General features: G+C 40.3%; 1 protein-coding gene across 1 annotated transcript in view; it reads left to right on the forward strand.

The window, feature by feature from the left end:
- Positions 1–19,558, forward strand: part of ACTN2 (actinin alpha 2) — a 71,917-nt gene that overhangs the window by 28,618 nt on the left and 23,741 nt on the right. The window contains exons 4-11 of the mRNA XM_084261502.1: positions 2,552–2,638; positions 3,707–3,794; positions 5,801–5,879; positions 8,896–8,977; positions 12,225–12,310; positions 13,776–13,868; positions 14,875–15,105; positions 16,213–16,360. Of these exons, the coding sequence (XP_084117628.1) occupies positions 2,552–2,638; positions 3,707–3,794; positions 5,801–5,879; positions 8,896–8,977; positions 12,225–12,310; positions 13,776–13,868; positions 14,875–15,105; positions 16,213–16,360 (894 nt within the window). The remainder of the gene's footprint in view (positions 1–2,551; positions 2,639–3,706; positions 3,795–5,800; positions 5,880–8,895; positions 8,978–12,224; positions 12,311–13,775; positions 13,869–14,874; positions 15,106–16,212; positions 16,361–19,558) is intronic.

The raw sequence follows: 19,558 nt of genomic DNA on the forward strand, positions 1-19,558 counted from the left end.
GGAAGGCTCTTTCCATTGGTGAGGAAATGAGACGAGTCAAGAAACTCAAGCAAAAGCTGTGAAAGGAGTCCTTATGATCCATTCACAGTCCAAGAGTTAGAAGTTTTCCCTTAAGTTTTAAAAAAGTGCAATAACTCCACTTGCAAGGCAATTGCATCCTGAATGAAATGAACTGAGATATGGAGAACCACAATAGATGAGTATCCTGTTAATAGGAAACACTTCTGTATTGCTTTTCTGGGGAGCAGGAGAAATATTAAAAACCAAATGATCTGTGAATCTGCCACAGGAAAGTTAGAACAGAACAAAAGAAAAGAAAGGGAAAAAAAAAAAACCAAGGCAGAATAAAACCATTTGGGAATCTGCCACACTGCTTTGCTTAGCTTTTTCCCTAGGCACATTTTATTGTTTCCCCTTCCCTTTCCCTTCTCTCCTGTCCTCATAGGTCAGCAAGACTCTTTTCTCCAAAGCTCTGTAGCTGGTGTGTGGGGTGTAGTAGGGTCTGTGTTCCTCCCAGAGCAACCGTTGGCCTTTGGAGGCAAATGACAGGAATGAATCAATAATTTTTCATCCCTGGTACTTTTCAACTTCTAGCAACTTCATTCTCCTTAGATATTTTTCCCTGTCTTTTATACATGTCTTTTTTGTGGTTTATGTTAGTAGATCACGAGAAACCAAAGCTGGCAAATCACTTGAAAATCCTCCTGAGGCACAACATAGAAAATTCCCTCTTGCTCTTTCGTTCTGTCTGTGTGTACATATGGATATGTAAATCAATCCAACGATGTAGTCATTATGCAAATCTCTGAATTTGATTGCTTGACAATCAGCAATGCCTCCTGAGTATTTAAATTCATTTATTTTACATTTGAAGAAATTCTTCCAAACTGTACACATGTATCAGATGTGATCAAAATACAATGATATATATGGCTGAGGAGGGGGGGGGGGAGCAGAAAGAAGTAGCTACATGCCCTTGTAAATTGCCATTAGTTTTGAGATTTAAAGAGTTTTGAGGTCTTTCAGGGCCAATAAGATAGTAATGCATGGAAGGCAGGCAAAGTGAGGTAAGAGTTCTGGAAAATAGTGTAGAACAGAAAGAGGAAAGCAGAAAAATAGGCATGCATATATAAACTTGAGTTATTGCACTAGCAAAGTACGTATAGACTAGTGATGAACGACACGTCTTCTACGACATTTGTTTAATTCCATAGGTTCAAATGACAGCTTGTGTGACATACTACTGCAATTTAACATGTATCTCAAGTCTTGGAGCTAGCAGCTGCTTTGTTCTGTAAAAGTTGCTCCTGGATTCAGGCAACTTCTAAGTAGCAGAGTGACTGCATTTTCTGCTGGCACCTCTGTTGGCATTTGACATTAAATTGGGGAAATTCCTCCAACTGCAAGTTCCTCCCACTCCTTCCCCAGAATACCAGTGGGTCCTCAAGCAGCCACAGCTGCTCCAATTTTTGAGGAAGGTTGGAGGTGGCTTTCAAGAAGGTGGAGCAGCTCGTGCCTTTGCTGCTCTGCTTCACTGCTCTGTCGGTGTGAAGTAACTGAAAAGGCAGTCGCCAGTTCCCCTCTCCCATTGTCCCACCTCCTCCCCTTCCTTGCTAGACCATCCTCATAGTCACATTATGTTCTTCTGAGTATCTCACCATACTTTGCAGATTAATTTAACATTATGACCACACCTAAATAATCTGGCAGCACATTTTTGGTGTTGAGAAATTCATTCAGTATCACTGTTCATATTATGGTGAGGCAGCCCAGGAATTGTTTGGGGAAGGGGCTCCCGTGTATATATGAGAAAGGCTGGAGAAAGTGTCTTCCTAGTGCCCTGTATTGTAGGCAGACTCAAGCAGTCATGAAACAAACAGAAACTCAAGATGTAAAAACAATCCCATTTTATACTAGAGGTACGTAAATGGGCACAGGCATCAGAGCTGTAAGACATTACAGCCTCATGGCCATGTTTCTGAACTGATTAGCAGAAAGCTATGTAGCTTAGTCTTAGGAGGTGCTGTGGCTCTTCAGCTGTTCTTCATTTCTAGTCTGTGCTGGCACCATGGGTAAAATTCTCAAAAAAGACCAAATATAGGGGATTTCTGAGACCCGTTTTATTAAAGAATCAAACTGTTAATGTCCTGTAGTTTAAAATTTGGGGTAAGACTTCTTTTGTATTCCTTTGTATTTGAAGACAGTAAAGCTAATATTGTTCAAGCTTCAAGTATTTCCTCTCAGGCTAACTCTGAAAAAGTCAGGCTGAAAGGTAAAGAATTGAGTCAGTTACAAGTACCTGGAGTAAACCCTTTTAGAATGAGAGGGCTGAAGTGACCCTAAGCTCAGTAACTCTCAATCCCACTGCCAGGGTAGCACAACCATGAGTTTGTTAAAAGATGAACCCAAATCATCACTGCGTAGATAAAGAATTCTGACAGAAGTGTAACCAATCTATTAAATACAATGTGTTATTTACAGAAATATTTGATTAAAATAAGATAAAATGGAAAAAAAAATCTGAATGCTACTATCTTTATTTTCACCTTAGAAATTGTTGATGGCAATGTGAAAATGACGCTGGGTATGATCTGGACTATCATCCTTCGCTTCGCTATCCAGGATATTTCAGTGGAAGGTAATAGTCATGCAACTATGTTAAATTATTAGGAAATTTGTTTGAAGATATTTAGATATGAATTGAGCACAAGTGAGATGAGTGTTTTTAAAAATGAATTATATTTTCACAGAAAATGATACCGCAAGTTCCACACCTGGTGACAAAATTGATTTCTGGAGTGAAAAAGTAATTATTCGCTTATCCTGAGAGAGACCTTGAGCCAGCTTTCTGAATGCAGAAGTTCTGGTCATGTGCCACAGTTACAGAAACATGTCTGTGTTTCTGAGCTTCAGTGGCCTGAAACTGTGCTGTACCCTATGTGGTGCTCCTGTTTGCAAAATATGTTTTTAGTCTTTACCATTTCTCACATTTTTTGCAGATATTATCTGGTTATGTCCCTCTTTATATCACTTTTTTCCCCACTGTTTCAAGGTTGGGATTTTTTCCTTAATTTTCACTTGGCAACTGGCTCCAAAAAGTGTTTCGTAGTTACAGTACTCTTTAAATCAAGTCTGTGCTGTGGAAAGTCTAGAATTCTAGAAACTAATCTGAATTTTCAACAAGAGTCAATTCAAGCTCTGCATTCTGTCCTGCCCATAAATTGTGGGACCTTAAATGTCAACCTAATGGTCTATTTCATCTTTTCCATCCTCATGCATTCAGATACCCATAGGGCGCAGCTAATGAAGTTATTTCTTAGCACTTATGCCTCCCTGTAAGCAAATGGACTGAGACTCCAAGCATATTTCATGTAGGCACCAATGCAATCTTTTATGTCTAGTTCTATTATATTTGTATTGGATATTTTCCTCCAAATATACATTCAGCTGTCCAATATAATTTCTTAAACTTCTGATATTCTAGAATTATTGTGCAGGCTGAGACTCCAGTCTGAGTTCTTTCAGTTGAACTGACCTCTGTGTCCTAATGGAGCCCTATTACTCCATTTCTGAGTATCTTTTAGGATTAAATATTGGCTTATGCCAACTAGTTTCAGGTGGTTGACCACATTTAAGATGATAATAAATTAATTACTTGAGCACTTTTTACATTTTCCTTCTTTTTACTCCCTGGTATCTTTTACAGAGACCTCTGCCAAAGAAGGGCTGCTGCTGTGGTGTCAAAGAAAAACTGCTCCTTACCGAAATGTGAACATTCAGAACTTCCATCTTAGGTAAAATGTCATTATTTCAAGGGATAGAAGCAGTCTAAAGTATTTTTAGTCAAATTTTCCCCACGGTTGTGTAGATATGTATTTGACAGGAGAAATTTACTCTTCACTATTTGACTTTTTTCAAATTCTCATGCTTTATCTTCAGATCCTTATTTTGGTTAGCATTTGGCATTATTTACCATGGCTTCCATCATTATGGTTTAAAAGAGAAAAAATCCTTACTATCTATGGAGTAATACTAGATATACTAGTATTATACTAGATTATTATTATACTAGATTAATAGAGGTCCTTGGTGTATGAGAACATCTGAGTACTTCAGCGTCGTGACTGGGCAAATGACTGCTCTCAGATGAGAGCCACTGTAGGTATAGGTGGTTCTTGGCAAAAATACCAATGTGTTGAGTATGCAAATGTGGCACTAGGATGAATCAGTCTTTATTATCTTGCAGCATAACTATAAATAAGGAGCCAAAAATGCACTCAGTAGACAACACCATTTGTTTTCAGAATGAGGATATTACCTAAGTTTGAAAATTTAGTGAAGCTCCAGCTTCAGGTTCTGTATTTAAATTAAAGGCTAGAAAGGGAGTTCCAGGCTGTATGTGGGCTGCCTGGTTTTGAGATTTTACTGGTCTAGTTCCTGTAGCTCTGCTGGTGATCCACCTCATTAAACTACATGCCTCACCATTTGCACTGTTTACCATGTTGATTGTGCCTTCCCTAAAACCCTTTATAGCACTTAAAAGAGCTCTGTATCAAAGTGTTTGGGTGTTTTGAATTCATCCTTAACGTGCAGCCCCTAAAGCACAGGTAATGGTAGGGAAGATACGGTTCACACGTGCATCCACAGCTTAAAATAGTTTGTTTAATTTACAGTCCCTGTGTTGCCTTTAAGAGATATGAAATTTGTTACCTATTATTTTTCTTGAAAAGTATATTTCAGTAGAGCTTTATATGGATGCAGGATTTACTGTCTGATAGATGGTATGGGGAAAACATCTCCAAGGAAGTACCTTGATTAACGTTTGGCTTGATCAGCTCTTACAAAACTACTTTACCACAGAATGTCCAGACCATTTAGTTGATACTTTTTTGAGGAAAAGAAAAGAGCCTTTTGTTCTTTTGGTGCTCATTTTGGTTGTGTTACCTTCTGGTTGGTCTTACATTATACAATGTATGTATATTCTGCTTAATTGTATGCCATTTTTACTTCTGTTATTTGAAGGATCTACCCAGATATCTCAGTGACAGGGATTCTAATGGTCTCAACATGTTTAGTATTGCACAGTTATTACACAGGATAAGACCTCGAACCCGTAGTCCCAGCGAATGCATAAAGTGTTTACATTTCAGAATAATTGCTTCTGGCTGAAAGGAACCTCTCAGAATCTCTCCAAATAGCTTTTATTTGTAGCTTGGTTCATTGTCTGTTCTTCTCTCAAAAAGTAGTGGGCCTGATGTCACATTGAAGTGTCAGAGCTCAGATCAGAGCTGGCATATGTGTGAAGTGTTTTAAATAAACTAAGGTGATGCATGACTTCATACTTGTATGAGCCCAACAGGACTGTGCCATTAAAATTGTCTCAAATAACTGACACAGAAAAAGCCAACTGCTCCAGCAAATTCCAGTAATTGTAGGTTTGCTGTCCTTTTGTTTTTTTGCAAACGTGCTGTAAGTGTAACAGGACAACTGTGTACTCTGAGTGATCCTGGAACACTGCACAAACAAGACAATGGAAATCAGGAACTATTGCATATAATGTACACTGCCTAGCAAGTACTCTACAGTCCTTCAGTGTGTGTGGACTGCAGAGTAAGGTATGTACTACAGGAGAAAGAGTGCAGTAACAGAAAACCTCACAGGGATGATAGGTGACAGAACCTAAGTGTCAGGACTTGACAGGAGAGTTCCTGCTTGATTTTAAGCCTTAAGCAAGGATCGAACTGCAAAATGCTGTGACTATATTAACTACTTTTTTTCCATTCTATTTTTTGTTGTAAAGCTGGAAAGATGGCCTTGGATTATGTGCACTTATCCACAGACACCGACCTGATCTTATTGACTACTCCAAGCTAAATAAGGTCATCAGTCTGGGTGGTACAGCATGCTGTCCTGCAGTGATTTGGGCTCACTTCTGGTTTGCTTAGCATGTTTTCTAAAACACAAGCTGAGGCATGTGTACTGGTTCTGACTGGCTTTCTAAGCTCCCTCCAAAAGAAAAATCAAACCCCCAGTGGCATGGAGGAAACAGTGAGATGATGATTAATAATCGGGCATACACAATATGTTACTAGTCTTACATAGCAAATATTCACCACTTCTTAGATGATACTTCTACCTATACTTCCAAGCAAGTGGAAAAAACCCTGATATCATAACTTCCTTAGGTAGTACCTCATGGCAATTACAAAACTGGTTTATTACAGTGTGCTACTTATGGCAAAATGCCCATTTTCTAAAAGGTAGGAGCCACTCTGCTTTGAGAGGGAGGAATAAGGTGCAAGTAATAATGTCAGAATTTCTGGCTACCTTTTCATAAGGAAAAAGAAACCTAGAAAGAAAGCAGGATGTTGTTTCATATTAGCTCTCAATACATACACTTTGCTTTCTGGAATGAATGCATCTTGAGGTCTCACATAAACACCAGTAAAACAGAAAATTTAATAATAGACTTAGTTTGTTGAACATAACATTTCATTGATGAGTGACACTGGGAAATCATAGACTATATTTTACACTCAATGCCCTTCCATTACAAATTGGTTTTACTAGTAGAATCAGCTGTTTTCAGAAAGCCTTTGATAAGGGAAAAGATGAATGTATGAAATGAAATTATTTTAAAATTTAGTCTCCATTTTATATGCATTAAAGTCATGCTGGGGTCCCCAAGGTGTGCAGTAATGAAAATTAAACGAACTTATTCCTAAATGCAGTAACATTTTAATTTTGGCATTTATTAAGACAACTGGAGATCTGAACCAAAGGGCAAAATATTAACCATCAACACCAACTTGTTCTCTAATAGTATATATAGTCTTTCCTATGGATGAACAGATTCATGGAATGACTAAGCTGCCTGTCTCTGTGCACGTGTGCTCAAGCATGGCACAAACAGAAGGCAGTTTGATGGAGTTTGTGCTTTGAAAAGTGTACACAGCAGTAAAAAACTTCACAGGACAACCATCCTATGTAAGTGCTGAAAAAAGGGACTAGAAGATAAGCAGATCTGCCCCAGCATTACTATTTCCCTCTTAGAGGTTTCCAAAATAGGAACCGGTCAGATTTCAAACTGAGGCTGAGCTGCGGCACGTAAAGCACATGCAGAAAAATCCTAAAATAGATCTTGCTTTTCTGACCTGGCTGTGTTTGATTGACTGCTCATTTTGGTTACATTAACAGCTGTCTTGGTGTCTTGTTTCTTATCTCCTGCATGCTGTCCTTTCCTCTTCTCACCAATGTGATTTGTGTGAACTTGTAGCTGGAAAGATGGCCTTGCTTTCAACGCCCTTATCCATAGACACAGGCCTGATCTTCTTGACTATGACAAGTTAGATGAGGTATTTCTTCAGCTGTAGCAGAGATTTTTAGTTACTGTGGCTTGTAGCTTTGTTTAAAATGATGGGTGATAGAGATCTCCAATTATTTGGAAGTTGCCGTGGTTTAAAATTAATCCTTTACCAGTGGAGCACTATTTACTCATGGGCTTACTACCGATCACATACGTAGGAGGTGCTCATCACTCATTCATAGGTGTTTTAGCCTACTCAATAAGTCTCTTAGATTTAGTGTATTTTTGTGCCATCTAATTTCATTTAAGAATGTTTGTATATACATTTAGCAAATGCTGTATTACACATGGTGTCTTGTGTAACAGCAAAATAAGTTCATGAGGTTTTAATATTGTCCACATTTAAGTTCCTCTTAATGTCAGTGCTGCACAAAACTGCTAAATGATGATAAAGTGAGAATTTATGATTAGAGACTATTCTTTTACATCTAAATTGTAAGGTTTCAAAATGTAAACTTCTTCAGATCACATTTTATTGAACATGCAGCTTTTAAAGGAAGAGCTGTATAGTACAATATGTTTATAGAAAGACATGTCATGGCCATTACTACTTATTATACCTGGCATATGTATTTACATGAGGAACAGACTTCTGTGAAACTTAAATAATTGCTGTGACCCCTCTGGTATCTCTAATATTGCTCTTATATGTCCAATTTTCCCAACCTCTCTCTGTAGACACCAGTATTGTTCAGAGGGGTAATAATCATTTAGCAGTTTGTGAATAGGTGAAACTAAAATAGCCTTAATGGCATGAACTGCCACTGCACATAGGGCTGTTTCACTCCAAGCTGATACGGGAAGGCTGCCTTGAGAGGAGCCCTAATCTGACATGCTCTTCTGTTGTCAGCAGTAGCTGTCTGTAGACTGCTAATTGTGCTCACGGCTTCCTTTCTCTGTCCTTCAAAAACCAAAATCAAAATCTCAGAACCAGAGGAAGTTCTTACATTTCTGCAGCTGTAAAATTCAGTTTACAGAGGCGTTGCAGATGTCTCTGTCCAAGCCAAAACTGGGAAGTTTTGCTCCTTCTGGAGCTGTCTTCTGTTCTGTCTGTGCTTGCTTTGTCTCAAGCATGCACTTGACCATCAGAGAACTCAGTAGAATTCTTATCACTGAAATATAACTTGTAGTAGGTATAAAACATACAGGTCTATCTTTGTGATGAACTGCCTGGTATAGCCTACTAGACCAGTGGCTTTGGCTGTATGCATGCGTTACTGTGGTACTTCATTCAGAATTAGCTGGGAATTGTGAACGCAGACTGCACACATTATCTGTGTTCCTCTCCAGAAGTTACTTGCAGTAGAGCCCTAGTGGTACCTAACAGCTTAGTAATGCTTTCTTTTGAAAGTATAGCAACACATAGACCAAAAGTTCATATACCTGTAACTCTGCTTTTTGAAGAACAATAGTTGTGACTCCAGTTTACTGTTCGGAAAAAGCAGAGTAAGTTTTTGTGTACCTACTGTACTCTTACTTCAAGGCAAATCTTCTGTCTTTGACTAGTTGCATTTTGTTCTTTCATGCAGGATGACCCCATAGGAAATATCAACCTTGCCATGGAAATTGCTGAAAAGCATTTGGATATCCCTAAGATGTTGGATGCGGAAGGTGAGAGTTAAAGCTTACTCCAGTTTGTGCTACTTGCAAGCAGGAGACAGTAAAACTTTTATTTTGTACCTTGCAAATTTCCAACGTTCCTCCCACATAAATCATAATGGAGAGATCTGCTTTGTTTTCAAACAATGTTTTCCTCCTTTTTCCCATGGATTTGATAATTTTGCTCACTTTATTCCTTGTTTGCTCTTTTATGTATTTATTATAGTACTTTGAACCCTAACCTCAGCACATGGCCCCACTGTGATAATTGAGGTAAAACGCAGGACCAAAGATAATCCTTCCCTTTAAGAAATTAAAACCTAGAAACCTAAGTCTAATAAAGGGAAGTACAACTGTTAGAGGCTTCAAGCATATTCACTTTTTTTAATGTTTTAGTGAAAGGGCCAGAAACAGAAACAGAAGTACAGAACTTTCAAAATATTTTAAGGATGCACCTTCTATGAAAGGGAGCTAGGCTGAGGGAAGCCTTTTTCTTTTCTTTTTATTTGCTTAATTGTAAACATTTTGCAGTTGATAGCTTTAACAAATAGTTCTATGTTTGGTTTCTCTAATAATCTTTAGAGTTTATTGACAGATACTTATTAAAGTTTCCTGAATTTCCTCAAGATAACTAAACTTTCGTACTCTGGGCAAAAAATGGTGTCAAAATATTGGAATTTGCTTAGTGTACTTCAAAGCATTCTTCTCCAAATATGCAGACTCTGCTTTGGTGGATTGTCAGTAGAGCAGTGATAACATGGGAGTTTAGCCACAGCAACGCAGGCTCACTGTGTCTGCTCCCCTGGAAGTCTCTGGTAGGAAAGTAAGGCAATACAGAATGATTTGGCAATCCAGGTTGTAACCTCTTCATTGAACCCCAAGAGGTTTCTTGGTCGCACTTGCATGCTTCAAAACTAAGTGTTTTCATTTTTTAGAATTGCAAGTCCCCTTTCAAGCACTACTTAATTATTTTACTCTGAAATATTGTGCAAGGAATAAACAGAAGTGCTACCTCCTTCCCATTGAACAGGTCCTACTATCATCCTCCTTTCATCAATTTTTTTCTCTTCACATACAACATAACAACCCTTCTTTTTTTTTTTTTTTTTTTCCTTGCCAGATTTTCTGCATATTCTGGCCCTTATCTGACTGTTCTTCTTGGCAGGGAAATGAAATCACGCTTCTTCTATCATGCTCTAAGTATTCACCATCACTTTTTAATCTCTTTACTTCCACTGGGTTCTCAGTGGAAACTTGGCAATGTTTGATTCACAATTATGGGAAGTGGAAGCAAAATCAGTGCATCTCACTGTTAATGTTAGAGATTGTTACCTCATTCCTGGGTCTTTTCACAGTTGTGTCTTCCCACACCTTACATTGGCAGGAATCCTTGCAGCTTGCACTAGCATCATTCATCACTCAGCCATAATTGGTGTAAAACAACCTTTTTCTGCCTCTCTTAAGTGTTGATAAAGGCCCATTTTCACCACTGTACCCATATCTTGATTGAACCCTTTCTATACGTTTACTCTTTCCTGCTGCAACAGGGACAAAGCTGTCAGCCAGCCAAGCCAAACTCTTCTGTTAACTAAGAAGCCAGACTGGCACAAGGATTGCAAAGCTGTCACTATCCAAGCTTTTCTTAGCACAAAATGTATTTCTGTTCTGCAGGAGTTCTACAGTTTTCCAATATATGTCAGTGCCCTGTCAGCCATGGAGACCACTGTACACACTCCTGGTTTGTGACTATCAGTGGCTGGGTTTATCTCTGGAATAACTCTAGCGATTTATATGAAATTGCTTTGAAGTGATAGTGAAGCTGAACCTGGTAGATCTGTCAGCCACGCCATCTGCTTGGAAGCTTCCACAAACCAGAAGGCAGCAGTACCCTTCTGTACAGTCTCAGCCATCAGGTGTTTTGTCATTTCAGGGAGAGTTGGGTCTTTTCCATTTACTGATTCCTGAAGCTTAGGTAGCTTTGCACTGGTATCAGTAAACAGATGCAATCTGAATAATGGTGTATTTATTTTGAATCCTTACAGCCCTGAGGTGACATCATCAGCATAATCTGATGGAAGTACCTTGTGAGAATTTCTGAGCAGTTAACCCTCTTCTCTCTACACAGATGTAGTAAACACTGCCAGACCTGATGAAAGAGCCATTATGACTTATGTTTCCTGTTACTACCATGCATTTGCTGGTGCTCAGAAGGTGAGATTGTAGAAGATGGATCAGATCTCATCCTTCACCTTCTGTCTTGTTTCTTTCAGCAGTTTTTCCTCTTCTGATCTTTTCCTCACTAGTTACTAGGACGGTGTCTTTGGGCTGAGCTCATTTCCTGTTGCCTGATTTTCTCTGTGAGCTGCTGTCTCATTAGAGCCAGTAGTAGCCTATCCATTTGTTTCATAGAAACAAATCTCCCTGTCTCATCTTTCTGTGCGTTTACTAATAATATCCAGTAGGTTTTTGACAGCTGGTTACCGAATGGGATAGAAGACATTATTCTCTTTAATTGAACTTGAGTGCATTCATTTGAAGCACCTTTAAAAATGCAAGATGGAAATAAGCTCATAGTGAAAAAACAATTTCAGTAGCAGAATGACATCGTTTTTCTCCCTGCTGGATATTATTCCTGCTACAGATGTCAAAATCATCATAACAGACGCTCGGAAAATAAACCACTCTCTTATGCTTTCAGGATTGTTTTAAAATGTTACATGCTTAATGGTAAGTACAGACAGCAACATAAAACGTTGCTACTTTGCAGAATATACACAGAAACATACACAGACATCTCAGAAGAGCTCTGGGATCATGTCCTAGTGAATAGAAGGAAAATTTTAAAAAGCAAGACAGTTCAGAGTTGGACATACTTCAGGTATTAGTAATACAAAGAATACTGATATATAATGCTAAGGTTCTAACTAATCCACATGCAACTTCCAGAGAATGTCTCCCCAGATCAAAATGTAGTCTGTCATTCCTGTGTCCTAGTCATATTCCCTCAAATTCAACCCCCGAATTCCACCTCTCTGTAAGAGCTTATGTTGAATTTCTAGTATGTTCTGTTCTGTCAACACCCGTCAACCTAACGCTAAATTTATTACAGCTTTGTAGAGTTTCTAGAGAACAGAGCTATGGACAAGAAAACAATCAGAATGACACTATGTTGTACTTCTATTTATTCATCCTGTTTTCTACTCCTCCATTTTTTTTTTTGTTTTGTTCTGTTTTCATTTCTTCCCCCCCCCTCTTGTAGATATTGTGAACACTCCCAAACCCGATGAGAGAGCTATCATGACATATGTGTCCTGCTTCTACCATGCTTTTGCTGGAGCAGAGCAGGTATTAATCAACCGTCCCTTCAGGTTGCTGTGGTTTTGATTCATTGTTTCACATTTCCACTAGTTTATTAAAACCCTCCACTAATTTAGTACTTTGTGGTTTTAATTAACAATTACAAGTATTACTACTTGAGCACTAATACTTGTTTTAACCAGCACTTGGATCTGTTTTAGTTAAATGTGTAGCAAGTTGAACTTCTTTAATTCCAACGGACATTCCTATTTCTAATTCTGTGTCTTTATTTGGTGATTATAAAGCCTATTTCAGAAAAAAATGTGTTTGAAGATCCTGTGAAATGGATTTATTTGTTGCTACGTCAACATTGTATGCTTTGGCTGCATAAGAATACTTGGCTTCTGGAGACTCAGACTATTCTGGACTTACTCATGCTGAGTATTAATTTAGGGCTAGATTTTCAAAGACACCTGAAGCTGCAGAGGGGCACAGAAGACATCCAGCATGGTATTTGTGCCTGCTTCTCACTGAAGCCAGTGGAATTATTTGTGGATCAAAGTACTAGTATGAGAGGCAAGAACATCTGCAGTAGATCTGTCAAACAGGATGGGATTCTCACTTACAAATGTGGCATTTCCCACTGTTCTGCTTTATACATTTCTAGCCTACAAATGGACACAGCCAGCTTATGTGAAAGATATAATAAAGAACCCTTAAAATAGTTGATATTTGTCCTTGATCCTCAGGACTTAATTTCTCTTTCTGTCTGGTAGGCAGGCACCCTACACCTCACCAAAGCACAGCTGTTGATTTTACACCCTCTTGCTTCTGGGTGTGAAGGGTTTGCAAACGGAGCATTCCACATACTCTGTAGTTGTCTACTCAGGTATTCATCTGATTAGATATAGTCCAGACTCAGGTTTGTGTGAAAGTATAGCTCTGTTATGTCAAAATATTAATGTAAATTTTAAATATGGTGGAGCTACACAGTGCCTTCACAAATAAATTTGGTGAGAGGCATGAAAAGATTTGCTGTCAGTGGCTGACCTGCATATACTCTCAAGGGTATATGTACATATGATGTGCAGATACAGAGTGGTCTGGGACACCTGAATCACCTGAGATGTCTTTCCAGTGTGGCTAACAAATGTAATGCTTTTTTGGTGTGATTTTTTAAAAAACTAATTAACCTAACAGGATAACTTTAACAATGGCCTAAGTTGTCTTTGAAAAGAAAAGTTTATTAGACAACTATAATGGCAGTGTGAAATAAGGCTGCATTGTTGAACGAGGTGACTTCTGTGCAGGTCTGTGCCTTATTCAGGCCATTGCAACCTGTGACTGCACAAGGAGGATAAACATGTGATTAAGTAACCTAGAAGCACAAATCATCAGCTATAAAACAATGTGATTTTTATTTGCAGCAGCCACATTCTTTCTCTTTCTCCGTGCCTGTACCTTTCTGAGAAGCCTTTATGAGTAAGTCCTGTTTATTTGCTGTGTTTTACAGGCTGAGACTGCAGCTAACCGGATCTGTAAGGTGCTTGCTGTGAATCAGGAAAATGAGAGGTTGATGGAAGAGTATGAGAGACTAGCAAGTGAGGTAAAGACAACTCTATTTGTGACATGGTGATAATTATCTTCATGAAGTACTGAAAACTGAAAGGTTGATGCACTGTCTGCAAGACAGCAAAGTGAGGACACTGTGCGGGTAGATCTCATTGTGATAGGGTACAAAGCTCAGTTGCCCAAGATGTGAAGATTCAGGTGACTCCTTTGACACACACTTCCTGTGTGACCTCCAGCAAGTCACTTAGTCTCATCAATATCCCAGAAGTGTGTTCTGACAACTGTCATCTGTCTGCCCCAAGACCAGGCTTTCTGTCTCTGTAACCTCCAAAGACAGCCATCCCTGACTACATGTGGAACACAAGGGATCCTTTCACTCCAGGCAAGCAAAGCACCCCTGGACAGGCTCTCTCAGGGTGTTCACAATGCACCTCTGAACACAGGGACCAAATGAATGGAGAAGGGGGTGCATTATGCTCCTCTTGTTCTTTCTGGGTAAATGGCAAATTTGTTGAGTTAGGACTACAGATGTATAGTGCACAGGTGAGAGGTCCCTTGTGTATAACTTGCAAAAACATCCTGAGATCATTAACTCAAAACCAGTGGGGCTGCTTTGGCACTATGGACTTCTGAGTGAAGATTTTTATATTATCTGAGTTACTTGGCTGCTGGTGTCTGTCCTGATCTCATAACTATGACTGTTCAACACATCAAGACCAATACTTTTGAAAGTGCAAGTTATTTTGGGTAACTCTAGCTTAGAGTAGCTAACCAGAGACACCTTACATTTGTGTTCATCTTTCTGAAAAATCAGGATATTTCCAGAAATACCTGGAATATTTGGGCAAATTAGTTAAAAAAATACTGTTCAGCTTTGAAAATCTCGTGCTTACTTGCCATTAGGGCACAGATACCAACCACAGTCAATAATATTAAAATGGAGCAAAATCAAATAGGATTTGTGCATGCAATATCATCTTTTTTTTTTTGTTGTTGCTTTCCCATCACCTTTATATCAGTTGTTTGTGTTGGTTTGAAAGCTTTTAGAATGGATTCGCCGGACAATTCCTTGGCTGGAAAACAGGACCCCAGAGAAAACAATGCAGGCTATGCAGAAAAAACTAGAGGATTTCCGGGACTACCGCCGCAAACACAAACCTCCCAAAGTCCAAGAGAAGTGTCAACTAGAGATCAATTTCAACACCCTGCAGACAAAACTGAGGATCAGCAACCGGCCAGCTTTCATGCCATCAGAAGGAAAAATGGTTTCAGTAAGTAAAAGATGCATCAATGATCCGTTCTCCTTTTTATCAGTGTTCTCTATAAAAAATTTCAGCGTGAAGGGTTGAAGTGCCATTGTAAGTCATCCTCAGGAACCTCAGTTTGTTAGGTGTTATCAATAGCAAGCCACTTTTTATACATTCCCTTTCACTCTAGAATATTGCTCTCTCTTAAGCATGCTCCTGCCTCTTTGAAGGCTTTCCCCAAGAGCAAATTGACGTGAGATGTGATAAAATGCAGAGCTTCCTTTGGGAGGGGTATCAATAGTTCTCTAGCAGTAAGTCCAAATATTGTTTATTTAAACAAAACTCACAATGGTTTCACTGACACTTTGTTCATCAGATGTACAAAAACAAAAGTTTCTACATTTTTCTACATTTAAAAAATGAAATTCTGTATTTGAAATTCTATATTTTTATCTGTGAAGATAAAAATAGTCAGCACCAAGATTTCTTACCTGCTGATCTGTATTGTGAGCTAACTGTGGGTCAGAACATTTGCTATAGAATGTACCCAACTGTTTCTGTACTCTGCATTATCATTGTGTTAAGCAGGTGGTTGGTTGCATTATGTGAAAACAACCACTGTCCACTCCCCATACACAGAAAATATGGGGCTTGCTCATGCCTTTGAGTTTCTGAAACTTTGTGTACTACAGAAAGTGGAATGAGTTTGTATTCCAGATAAAATATGCACCAATCCTGTTGACACTAATAGTGTCAACTTCTGAGAGCAAAGCGCTTTTCTTTTGATAAAATGTAGGTATGTCCTAACAGAATGTTCATGCATGTTGGAAAATGGGAGGTAAAGCCAATACATTGTGAAGGCCCTGAACATATAGCTCTGCTTGGAAAAAAATTCTATAGGGGTTCCTTTCCTGAACCCACCTGAGTAGGGCATGCTCTTAGGAACAGATGTCTGGGCTACAAGATTTCCTGAGCTGCCCAACACATTTTCCAGCATTATGTGATTTTACAAAAACTGAATGTAAAACCTTCTCTTCTTGGAGCAAAATTGTGAATGAATCAGAAATCTAAAGATTTGGATAAAAAGAGATCATGGTTTGATCCCCTCTCTCCCATGTATTCTCTTCTTAGGATATTGCTGGTGCTTGGCAGAGACTTGAACAAGCTGAGAAAGGCTATGAAGAGTGGCTGCTGAATGAAATACGAAGACTGGAAAGACTTGAACACTTGGCTGAGAAATTCAGGCAGAAGGCCTCCACTCATGAACAGTGGGCATATGGTGAGCAGAAGAGGCTTTTAAACATTTTTAATATTTTAATGTTCAAGGTTGCTTTGTCAGTGCTGAACATTTGCCAGCCAGAAACTCACTCGTAAGAAGTTTGGAGAGTTACAGAAACATAAAATAATATAATTTGCAGGTTTTGTTGACTGTAGTTATGATCCTTACTTCTAGGCATGTTGCTTATGACATGTAACTGTAAAAGTCACACTCTTGAGGTAGCAGTCAGAAATAATGGACATATTCAGCATTCAAATAGAGGCCATTACTGCTACTGCATTCCTATGTATTTGTACACCAGGGATCCACCCAGGAATACACTGTCACCTCTGGTTAGGTGTGGAATTAACAGCATTTGGTAATCACAGCATTTTGAATAGTCCACACAAACTGCTCATTTCAGCTTTGCCTCATACCCTGGATTACACACCATTTGTAACCAGTTTTTGAATGGTAACTTACCTTGTGTGTGGTTGTAACAGCTACAGGGCTCTACACTGGCTGTACACTAATGGCTGGGCACCATTAGGCATAGATCTGTTATATCACCCCATTGTTTGCCCTGACAACAGTGCTTCTGCCATGCTTCTGGCTTTTTCCAGCTAGAATCTTTTCACACTGACAGTAAACCCCCATCCATCCCCTAACATGGTTGCTGGAAACGTGCAAGGCTGTTAATGGCTGCCCAGCAGATACTAGAAGGGAAACAGGGACAGGTGACACTATCCTTGGGGGTCTGTTACAGGCCACCTGCTCAGGAAGATTTAGCAGATGAGGCCTTCTATAGACAGATAAGAGCAGCCTCATGTTCACAAGCCTTGGCCCTCATGTGGGACTTCAACCATACTAGTATCTGTTGGAGACAACACAGCAGCAGGGCATAAGTAATCCAGGAATGTATTGATGACAGCTTCCTTCTCCAAGTGATAGAGGAGCCAATGAGAAGAGGTGCTATGCTGGACCTTCTTCTCACCAACAAGGAGGCGCTGATGGGGAATGTGAAGCTCAGGGACAGACTCGTCTGCAGTGACCATGACATGGTAGAGTTCAGGATCTTTAGGGCAGTGAGGGAGCACAGCAAGCTCACCCTCTGGACTTCAGGAGAGCAGACTTTGGTCTCATCAGGGATTTTCTTGGTAGTGGAGCATGGGATAAAGCCCTGGAGGGAAGAGTGGCCTAATCAAGACAGTTGGTATTAAGGATCACCTCCTCCAAGCTCACCAGTAATTAATCCCAACAAAGAAGTCAAGCAAAAAGCCAGGATGAACAAGGAGCTCCAGGGCAAACTGAAATGCTAAAAGGAAGCCTAGAGAGCATGAAAACAAGGGCAGGTAATCTGGGAGGAATACAGAAAAAATAGTCCCAAGCAGCCAAGGATCAGGTTAGTAAAGCTTAGGTCCTAATAGAATTAAATCTGTCCAGGGACATCAAGAGCAACAAGGAAAGCTTGTATAGGTACATCAGTGACTAGGCAAAATGTGAGCACTCTCTGAATATGGAGAAGGCTGAGCTACTCAACAACCTTTTTGTCTCAGTCTTCAGCAGCAAGCACTCTAGCCACACCACCAAACTCACAGAAGGGAAAAGCATGGACTGTGAAAATTAAGAACTACCCGCTGTAAGAGAAGATCAGGTTTAAGATCATCTAAAGAGTCTGAAGGTGCACAAGTCCATGGAACCTGATAAGATGCATCTGTGCATCTGATGCAACTGGTGGATGAAGTTGCTAAGCCAGGCTCCATTCTATTTGAGAAGTTGTGGTAGTCTGGTGAAGTTCCCACTGACTGGAAAGGTGGAAATATAACCCCCATTTTTAAAAAGGGAAAAGAGGAACACCCAGGAAACTACAGGCAAGTCAGTCTTGCCTCTGTGCTTGGCAAGATCATGCAGCACATCCTCCTGGAAACTATGTACTGGTACCTGGGAAATGAGGAAATGATGGGTGACAGCCAATGTGGCTTCAGTAAGGGCAAATCCTGCCTGACAAATTTGGTGGCATTCTACGATAGGGTTACAGTGTTGGTTGCTCAGGAAAAGCAACTGATGTCATCTACATGGACTTGTACAAAACATTTGACACTGTCCCACATGAGATCCTTCTCCCTTGACTGGAGAGATGTGGGTTTGACAGATGAACCACTCTTTGGATAAGGAATTGGCTGGGTGGTTGCACTCAGCGTTGTGGCCAATGGCACAATATGGATGCCCAAGTCAATACCAGTGACAAGTGGCATTCCTCAGGGGTCGGTACTGGGACCAGTGCTGCTTAACATCTCTGTTAAATAGTCAGTGGTGACATTAACAGTGGGATCAAGTGCACTCTCAGCAAGCTTGCCAGTGACACCAAGCTGGAAGGGATACCATCCAGAAGGACCTTGTCAGGTTTGAGAGTTGGAACTCATGCAAGCTTCATGAAGTTCAGCAAAGCCAAGTGCAAGGTCCTGTACATAGGTCAGGGCAATCCCAAGCACAAACACAGGCTGGGTGGAGAGTGGATTGAGAGCAGCCCTGAGGAGAAGGATTTGGGGTGTTGGTGGACAAGAAACTCAAAATGACCTGGCAATGTGTGCTTGCAGCCCAGAAAGCCAACCAGAAAGTGTGACCAGCAGGTTGAGGGAGAGGTTTCTCCTCCTCTACTCCTCTCTGGTGAGACACCCCCTGGAGTACTGAATCCAGCTCTGGGATCCCCAACATAAGAAGGACCTGGAGCTGTTGGGGTACATCAGGAGGAGGGCTGCAAAGATGATCAGAGGGCTGGAGCACCTCTTCTGTGAGGACAGCCTGAGAGAGTTGGGATTTTTGGATTGCTTAGCCTGGAGACGAGAAGGCTCTGGGGAAACCTTACAGCAGCCTTCCAGTACCTGAAGGTTGGAGAGGAGCTGTTTACAAGGGCAGGGAGTGACTGGACAAGGGGCAATGGCCTTAAGCTGAGGGAGGGCAGGTTTAGATTAGACATGAGGGAGAGATTCTTGACTGTGAGGGTGGTGAGGCCCTGGCACAGGTTGCCCAGAGAAGCTGTGGCTGCCCCCTCCCAGGTCAGGCTGGATGGTGGCTTTGGGCAACCTGGACTGGTGGTGGGTATCCCTGCCAATGGCAGGGGGTTGGAACTAGATGGTCTCTGAGGTCCCGTCCAACCCAAACTATTCTGTGATTCTATGAAACTACAGTGTTTATCAGCCCTGAGAGCCCATTTTCTGA

This window comes from Gallinula chloropus, assembly GCF_964237585.1.
Source record: "Gallinula chloropus genome assembly, chromosome: 3".
Taxonomy (NCBI): Eukaryota; Metazoa; Chordata; class Aves; order Gruiformes; family Rallidae; genus Gallinula; species Gallinula chloropus.